Below are 9,626 nucleotides of genomic sequence, written 5' to 3' on the forward strand. Positions count from 1 at the left end.
TCCTGTCTGTCACCTTTCTGCCTAGGTACACAGATCTCCTGAGTAATCGTCTGCTGTGTCTCATTCATCTCTGCGTGACTCCGCTTGTCTTTGATATTTCCCAGGTTCTTCCCGGAGAGCAAGTCACCATCACTGCCAGTGTGCTGAGCACAGAGGATGCCGATACCCCCGCAGAGGAGCTGGTTTACCACATAGACATACCAACCAACGGGGTGATGGCATTAAAACAGGAGCCGGGGGAGAGCATTCAGAATTTCTCCCAGGCTCACATAAACAGAGGGGAGATCATCTTTACCCACGAGGGTTAGGGGCTAGTTTTCTTTATTAAATGAACTTCATGTGCTCCCAATTCTCTCTTTAATTTGCTTGAATGCATGCAGACCTGCGCCTCTCGCAAAGTCCCTGGGACAGATCGATGCACCTTTTAGCAGACACTGAAGCTACACTGTGAACCCTTGATCATCACTTTTCCTCGCTTTACTGTGATATATATAAATGTTTTTGCTCGTCAAGGTTACCGAGCTTTAGCAAACTTTTAGTTACATCCTGCTTTTATGACGTAGCAAATGTAACGTTTAAAAGAGAGAGGGATAAAAGCCAAACTTCTCTCTCCTCCTGCAGGCGAAGAATCCGGTGAGTTCAGCTTCACGGTGACAGATGGAGAGCACACGTCTCCTCTCTATCGATTTGTCATCAAGGCCAGGCCTCACACCATCACCTTGGAAACGGGGGAGGAACTCGTGGTTTTCCCAGGTAAGGACGGCAGGAGGCTTCCGGATTTCAGCGACGAGGTGACGAACGTTTGGTTTCGTGACTGAGCAGGCGGTCGTGACACAGAGCCAGGGATTCAGAACATTTTGGGTGACGGCTGAATGAAAGGGAAGTAGGAGGAAGAGGAGGAAGAGGAGGATGAGTAGGAGCGATTTGCTGAATGAATGAACGCTACCTCGGTTAGTGAGCGTGATAATTTGGTGGGGTGGCCAGAGAGGTGCCTGTCAATGAAGTTGTAAAGCTCCTTTCAAGGTGCTTTGCAAAACTATCCGCATCCCCTGCATTTTTTCACATTTTCTCACATAATACATTAAGTGTTTTACTGAGAATTGGTGTGTTAGACTACGACGGAGTAGAGTAGAGTGGAGGGGCAAACCTTATATTCTACTTCTCACGGCTTTCTTAAAAAAGAAGAAAGAAAAAAAGACACCAGTCCAGAGGAATGTGTCCCAGAACAGCTTAATTTAAAAAAAAGTACAAAAAGTTCATGTCTCTTTAAGCATTAAAGGGAAGACTATTCACAATTAGAGACAATAAAAAGCTGTGCAGCTTTAAAGTTGCACAAACACCAGTATGGATGTAAACATTGAGTTTATTGTTTTCAGACTTTTATATGATATCTGCTACTCTGCGTTCTTGCTTTTACCAATGTTGTGCTTCTCGATATTTAATGTTGTGACTAAAACATGATGTGATGTGAAAAAGTTCTGAAAAGAGCTATAAATAAACATTTTTAGAAACACTGTCCTGCCAGACACTGACATCAGACGCTGCATGTGTTGGGAATAAATCTCGTCAAACAGCACCACTTAATGGACATAAGTGGTAATTGCAGCGTCATGCACTTTAATTTGCTCTAAATTTTCCAAAATACTCATTAGGACAGATTCAAGTTTCAAGGAACTGCTTTTAGCTATTATCAGCATCATTTACTTAGCGAGGTTCTACTTTTAGAGTAACCTCTTAAATAGTTATGCATTTTTTTAAACAAATGCTGTGGTGCACAAGAGACTATTTTCCACACAGAGACGTTTTCTTTGTCTTTTCAGGAACACGACAGGTCATCAAGACCACTAACCTCAAAGTTGGAACCAGCGAGGACGGGAATGAAGCGAGCTTCCTGCTCGTCCGCGCACCTCGTTTGGGGAGGCTTATCCTGGCCAATGAGCGGAACCAGTTTGTAGAAACTAGCTTGTTCTCACAGTCACAGGTAACTTTGAGTGATGTTTAGATTGTTTCTTAAAAGAGATTAAAGAAGAATTAAAGAAGGCCATTGTAGATAGAAAAAAAGGAGTAAATTTATGCCAAGAAACTCAGAAATTTTAGACTGATCTCAGAAATCATGAAAAACACATGGACATTTCTGAACTTGAAAAGTTAACAATTTTGAGATAAACCTTAGAATTTATCTTGGAAAAAAGAACTTTGAATTTTCTGAGTTTCAAAAGTTGAACATTTTTGATTCACAAAAATTCCTAAAAAAATTTCTGAGATAAATATCAAAATTTCTGAATATTTTCCTCAGAGCTCAGAAATGTATTGTTTATTCTGTAAAATCTCAGATTATTCCCCAAATTTCTGAGTTTTTTGGCATTAATTTAGTCCTTTTTTCTACATTCAGTGGCCCTAATATAAACACTCTTTTATAAGGTTTTTGTGTGAAGTTTCGGGAACTGACGGGCTGACAGCACCCCACTGTGTCCAACTGAGGGATCTGCTGCACTCCTCCTAAGACTGCGGGAGGGTTAAGCCAATCCAAACATTCATCTTGAACCTTAACATTTAAACAGTATAAATAGTATGTCATCCAAACCAACAGAACAGGAGTGTGTATTTTATTCAAATTAAAGGCTTTTTAAGCAATTGTATCTGTAATAGGGACCCAGCCAAACGATTACAGGGAAGGATTAAGTGTCAGTAACAGGTGATCACTGTTACTGACAGTGATCACCTGTCAGTAACAGGTGATCATATATATATACTAGTATATCTTTACTAGTGTAAAGATATACTAGTAATTCAACTGATATATCTAAAAGTTTCACTTAGCACTGACTCAGCACTTAGCAGGATTTTGTCAGACGTTTTTGTAACATATTATCATTACCAACGCCAAAGAAGAATTATTATTCCACACATTTTTCCAGGGTTTAAAGAGAGATTTCATACAAGATCTGGACTGAAATATTCTTAGCAGAGGAAGAGAAAAGGTTGTCTTCACTTGACTACTTAAAAATTTTAACTAGCAGGAAAAGAACAATGTTTGTGTGACTGTTTAATGCAAAAGCAGCTAATAAAAATGCAATTTTTATATTCTCAGAATTATACATTTCAGTTCAATGTAACCATGGAAGGCCTTTTCTGAGGTCAGGTTTTGTGAGTTTCCCAGTGCTATAAAATATAATACTACAGTGATGCATAAAATGCAGGTGCAGCAAACTGCTACTTCTAATTCAAATAATGTGCAAACTTTTGTTAGTTGAGATGATCAAAAATATCCTCTCCCAAACAACATTTCTAGCCCCTCTTTATTAAAATCCTCATAATCCATCTCCTTTGAAATTATGCATCTGTAAATGGCTGGTAGCGACAAAACATTATGTGTGTTTTTTATCATTTTAAGAATACAAATAATCCTGTTTCATCCTGCAGTTAATTGATGAATATCTTTTGCTTTAATGAAGGTTTGTCTTTTGGATATGTATTAACTCACTGCACCGTGTTGATTATGAAGTGCCAAAGCTTTCAGTATGTGGACAAAGTAGGTTCTTCATCTTGGCCAGCAGGGGGCATGATTTAACTTGACATTGTGATGATGGTATCAGGTTCTCTGCCTTTGCAGATTTGATTTTACATGAGAACCGACTGCCTATTTTGGTTTTACCTCAGTCGATTGTTTTCAATTAGAAGCAGGTTTGATTACAAAAAAGTTCAAATTCCACAACCAAATAGCTTTCCGTGCTGTGATGCTGCAGAAAATGCCATCAATACCTCAAAATATGCAAAAGGGAGCAGTCTGTCTTTTAGGCAGCAACACATAATACAAAATAAATAAAAGGATGAAAAAAGTGTTGATGAGGTACTGTGGTGGCAAAGGGGTTAAGCACATTCTATATATGGAGACCGTAGTCCTCAACGCAGCCATCACAGGTTCGATTCCCCGGCCTGGTGACCTTTGCTGCATGTCTTCACCTTTCCTTTCTCTTATTACCCACTTTCCTGTCAATTCACTATAAAATACAGGAAACTAGAGCTAACAAAACCTTCAATATAAAAGAGTGTTGACTATTAATACATGTAACTCAACACTAGCTGTTCTGTTTTTCTCTTGATGCCCAGTTGGAGTCTGGAGCAGTCTACTATGAGCACCAGCTGCCCACCGAGCCTTTCTGGGTGGTGAGAGACTCCATGGAGTTCACTGCATCATCCCAGGCTTCTCCAGACGTCCGCCACTCGCTGCCCATCACAGTCTCCTACTATGCTGCTCATAGCAACATTTCTTCTCAGATGTGGAGGAACAAAGGTAAAGTATTCACTGAGGCAAAAAAAGGGTTGTTTTCAGTAGTAGTAACATAAACATTTAACTTCTACAAAAAAAAACTTGATCTGCGATGGACTGGCAACCTGTCCAGGCTGTACCCCTGGACAGGTCTCTTACCTGAACTGTTTCGCTGGAGTTAGGCACCAGCACCCCTTCTAATCCCATTAGGGACAAGGGTGTAAGAAAATGGATGTATGGATGAAAAAAAAACTTGATATATTATAGTTTAAACATGATTGAAATTAGAGTTGATCGATTATGCTTGAAACTATTCTCAAATGCCCTGTTTTTTGTTTTTGCTTTTTTGAGCAATCCTTCTCAAAGACTGCCAAATCTAGTTATAATCGAATTAGTGTCCTTGTCTACATGATCTCTTATATTTGGAGGCCGTAGCTCATTCTTTATTTTAGAAAGATTTCCTTGTTTTAACTGTAACTGAACAGTTCAAAGTCAGAAAGAGGATTGACCAATCCTGCTTTTGCCGCTGCCACTATAACCAGCTCCATCTCTCCAAACATTCTGACGAGAGTGTAAAGTGCTGCACAGTTAGACATCAACCGGAGACGGTCTGACCCCAATGTTGAGGATCTTTAACAAATGATATTTGTGGCCTTTGAGATTTTTACTTGTGTTTTTTTCCCCTTCAGGGCTTGAAATTGTGCAGGGCCAGAGGAAAGCAATTGACAATTCCATTCTTGATGCATCCAACCTTCTGGCAAGTCTACCTGAAGAAAAGAAAACTGACGCAGATGTTGTTATTGAAATAAAGCGCTTCCCTGATCATGGTCGTATCACCCTGTTGGGTGAAGATCTACCCCGTGACAACCCGCTCTTCACACAATCAGACGTGTCTCAGGGAAAGTTGGAGTATCTTCACGATGACTCGGGGGCTGCTTTTGACAGCCTTGCTTTCAAGGCCTATCTGAAGTTAAGAAGTGGTGATAGGACCTCCCCTTCTGAGTCCGTAATCCTGGATGAGATCTTTCATATTTCAGTCAAACGACGTGGTTCCAACCCCCCTGAATTAGTCACTACAGATATGCTTCTGGAAGTTCTCCAAGGCTCCAAGACCTCACTAACCCAGAAGCATCTCAACACCCAAGATGAAGACAATCCACCAGATGAGGTGCTCTTCAAGGTGACCAAAGCCCCTCGCAATGGCTATCTCTTTAACTCTGTTACATCAGAACCCATCTCTAAGTTCACTCAAGAAATGATCAATCGCGTAGAGGTAGCCTTTCAGAGCGATGGCACCCTTAAAGGCGGATTTGTGGAATTCACCATATCAGATGGCGAGCATGAAACGGGGCCACACACACTCCACATAGGAATCTTAGCTCGCACCCTGCTTCTCGAACTAGTCCCAGAGATCAAGGTACGACAGGGAGACGATCAGATTCTTGTGACTGAGGAGATGTTGAGGGCTTCTACAGGTGGTCCTGTTGAGGAGGAGATCCTTTATAAAATCACCAGTACTCCAAAATATGCAGCTGTCATGGTAGACAGGCAGCCTACATCTGCCTTCACCCAGAAGCAGATCAAAGAAGGAAGAGTCAGTGTCCGTTTTGTCAAGTCCACTTCACCCCGAGACAGTGTTTCATTTACAGCCCGTAGCCGAGCTGCCAATGTCTCCTCTATCCTTAACATCACTGTACAGCCTCTGGCTAAAATTGCTCAAAATCCTTTGTTACCTCAAGGCTCACTTGTCCAGTTGGACAGAAAGCTTTTGGATGCATCTCCACTAGCCAACAAGACAAGAGCCTCACCCACATTCACAGTCATCCAGGAGCCAAGAGGAGCTCGTATTGTGGCTTTTAAGGATCCTGATGCTGGCCAGCCAATACAGACATTTACCCAGAAGGACTTGGATGAAGGTCGCGTGGCAATGGAAATATTAGATACTGCCTCAAGATCAAAAGCGAAGGGTAATCAGGATGAAGCTCGGTTCCTGCTGAAAGCCCATGGAGTCCCTCCAGCAGAATGTGTCCTTTCATTCCAGACAAGCCCTTACAACACCTCTGCAGTTTATCCTGCCACTCTGCTAAAGACCCCAGGAGATAGTGTCACCCCATCATCCCCTGGCTCTGGTACACACGGGAAACCACATGTTTCCCGTCGTGGGAATTTTTGGTCCGTCTTCATTCCCATTCTAGTTGTCCTCCTTCTCTTACTACTGGCAGCCGTCTTGGCCTACTATCTAATCCATAAAAACAAGACAGGAAAACACAACGTCCAGACAGTGGCCTCAAAGCCCAAAAATGGAGAGGTGGCCACAACAGAAACTTTTCGCAAAACAGACCCAGCCAACAACATTCCTATGTCCAATGTGGACTCTAAAGGGGCAGATCCAGAGTTGCTTCAGCACTGTCGGACAACGAACCCGGCCTTGAAAAAGAACCAGTACTGGGTTTGAAACACTTTGATTTTGGACATAGAAGGAGGTGGACTTCATTTATGTTGGTGTTAAGTTTTCCTACAGCAGTTTAAATGAAACACACTTTTGACGCAATTTTTCACCGACTTCTCTCAGAACAGCTGTGGACAAATTCTCAGGCATGAAAACACTGAAGACGTATTGGCAAAGAAGGAAGTGATTTCTTACATTCAGAGGGCTAATGCCATGTCTATTTATTTCCATTGTCTCATTCCTCACTGTCAAAGGGCACAGACACGACATGAACATGCAAAGTGTTTGCAAAAAAAGTACTTTTGATGTGCTCAACTATTGTATTAAACATCATATAGGCAAAACATTAATCATGCTGATAGGTACATATTTCATTGTTTTTTTTAAACTACGTTTGGGATAATCAGGATACTTGATGAAAAAAAATATGACTTAAAAGTGAAACATACAATTAATGGCCACTTTTTCCAGGTACATAAAAAGCAAATTAGCATAGCCGTCTCTGTAGTTTACAGAGAATGGTCTAAAAACAAGAAACTATTCAGGGAGAAGATGTTGTGCTGGCAAAAAAAAGGCAGTTTACAGTTCATAGAAAAGCAACTGTAACTCAAACAACCCACAGCAGCCTGTTGTCAGCGAAGAATTGACAACAAAACTGAGCTGCAAGAAATCAGAAAAACTTGCTATTTCACCTGAAACATCCACCGGGTCATATTGGGGTTAAACAACATTAAGGCACATAATCAAGCTGCCTTATTTTAATGGTTCTGGCAGGTGGTGGTGAAGGATATTTTCTTGGCACACTTTGAGACACAGACTACCAGTTGGTCATCCTTTAAGTGCCCCTACTACCAAAATGTTGGTGCCAACCAATAAATTTCCACCTATTTATATGCACAGTGTACCCATTTTCTGACGGCTACTTCCAGAAGGACAGTGCACCATATCACGAAGCTACAAACCTTTTCACACAGGTTTGAACATGACATTGAGATCATTGTACTCTAACCGTATCCACAGTCACAAGCTCTTAGTCCAGTAGAACACCTTAGTGATGTGGTGTAACATTGGCATCATGGATTATGGATGTGCAACTGACAAATCAAAATCTCAGGAATGTGTCGAACGCCTTAGTGATTATTTACCAAAAAGAATTAAAGAGGTTCTGAAAAATAAAGACACTTAAACCGTAAAACTAGCAAGGTGTAGCACATAATGTAGCTATATAAGGTACATTATTTTTGCCTTATTTTTGAAAATGTAACCTCAATTATTCAATTCAAAATACTTTATTGATCCCAAATTAGAGAAATTAAATAACAGAGCTACTCCAACATGCTGCCAGCGCAATTCTAGAACATTATGTTCTATGTCCTATCTCAGGTATTCAACCTAAAGATAATATCACTTTCTGTCTAGAAACCGAAAGATGAATACCACTTTCACAGCGTTGTCTGCACACCATTGCATCACATTCAAACCTAAAGTTTAGGGTTTTCCCTTGTCATTTTTTTAATGCTAAACTAAGCTAAGCTAAGCTAACAATAGCTAGTGCCTAACATCTTAAGCAGAGCTAATGCTTTTCCAATTGTAACCACAAGACAGATGCTTTGAAGCAGAAAGGAGTTAAAAAGAAGCACTTGAAGTAAAATTGCACAAATCTAATCCACTCCAGCTCTCGGTCATGTTGACATCTATCAGATTGTATTGTTGCTATGCGTTTCCAAAGAGCTTGTAAAAATTTATTGGACTGGAGAAGCAGAACAGAAACATTACTTTGGTCCTGTAATATTTACGCTGAAACACCTATTTAATCTCAAATTGAAAGGTATCCAATAAGGATTTTCTTGTCTCCAATAAGGACTTCACAAAAACTGAAAATAACCACAAACATCCTCAGCTTGTTGGGTCTTTTTAACTTTTAATGACAAACCAGAAAGCATTTATTTTTATTAGAAACATTCCTTATTTTAGCCTAGTTGAATGTACAGACTCATTTTATAAAATTAAATAAAATTAAAAAATTTTAGTTTTTTTTTTGCATGTTAAAGATAAAAAGAAAAAGGTCACTACTGTAAATCACAATCTTCTCCTGCTAAGGTTTTGGTACTTTGACCTGTTGTGCCAAGTTAATAATTCTAATTTGGAACAAACTAGAGCAAAATGAGCTGCTATGTTTATTTGTCCTGACAGCATTTACCAGAATTGCCTTTTTCACAAGCCAAATAGTAATTTTGTTGTGTTTTGTTTCTTTACATTAGCCTTGATTTGTTGTTTAATAGTCTTCTTCAGCAGTAATTATAGATGCAGCACAGAGCTTCGAAACATTAAGACACTTTGTATTAGAGTGATACCATTCAACATAAAACAAAACTTCTTCCCTCAGGATATCCCATTTCCACCCTCTAGTTTATGTGTAAATATTGTGTTTAAAATAAAGTCTTTGGTTTCCTAGTAAATGAAAAGATTTTCCATATTTGAGAATGTGTTAAGAGAACAAGTAACTATATTAAAATTGACTGTTCAACATTGATATATGTATATGTTTGCGAGTCCATCCTTTTTATGTGTCACTCATATGTTGTTTTTTTTTGTTGCTTTTTTTAATTCACTGCAGCATTTCATCACCATGTCTTCACATTTGTCGTTATTTATTAAGTTGGTCACTCCCCATTCATCAGCTCATATTTTCATGTGCTTTGTTATTTTTCATCATCTGCAGACGCCTTTAAGTAAAACGTTTCTGGACCAAATGCAACATCAGGACTGCAATATGTCTCTGACTCTGTTACAGGCACTTATGGAAATAAAATGTTGACGCAACAAATTGTGTGCTCATTATTTTCTTCGCGGCTTTAGTTTGTCATAAAACACAACAGTAACACCCTTTTTTTTATCTCCTGCTGC

General features: G+C 39.7%; 1 protein-coding gene across 1 annotated transcript in view; it reads left to right on the forward strand.

The window, feature by feature from the left end:
- The window catches only part of cspg4 (chondroitin sulfate proteoglycan 4), a 93,344-nt gene extending 83,936 nt beyond the window's left edge, over window positions 1-9,408 (forward strand). The window contains exons 7-11 of the mRNA XM_007546796.2: window positions 105-303; window positions 622-753; window positions 1,821-1,981; window positions 4,111-4,294; window positions 4,960-9,408. Of these exons, the coding sequence (XP_007546858.1) occupies window positions 105-303; window positions 622-753; window positions 1,821-1,981; window positions 4,111-4,294; window positions 4,960-6,725 (2,442 nt within the window). The 3' untranslated portion in view covers window positions 6,726-9,408. The remainder of the gene's footprint in view (window positions 1-104; window positions 304-621; window positions 754-1,820; window positions 1,982-4,110; window positions 4,295-4,959) is intronic.
- The last annotated feature ends 218 nt before the right edge of the window (window positions 9,409-9,626 follow it).

The sequence above is a fragment of the Poecilia formosa genome, unplaced genomic scaffold, assembly GCF_000485575.1.
Source record: "Poecilia formosa unplaced genomic scaffold, Poecilia_formosa-5.1.2 Scaffold17, whole genome shotgun sequence".
Lineage (NCBI taxonomy): Eukaryota > Metazoa > Chordata > Actinopteri > Cyprinodontiformes > Poeciliidae > Poecilia > Poecilia formosa.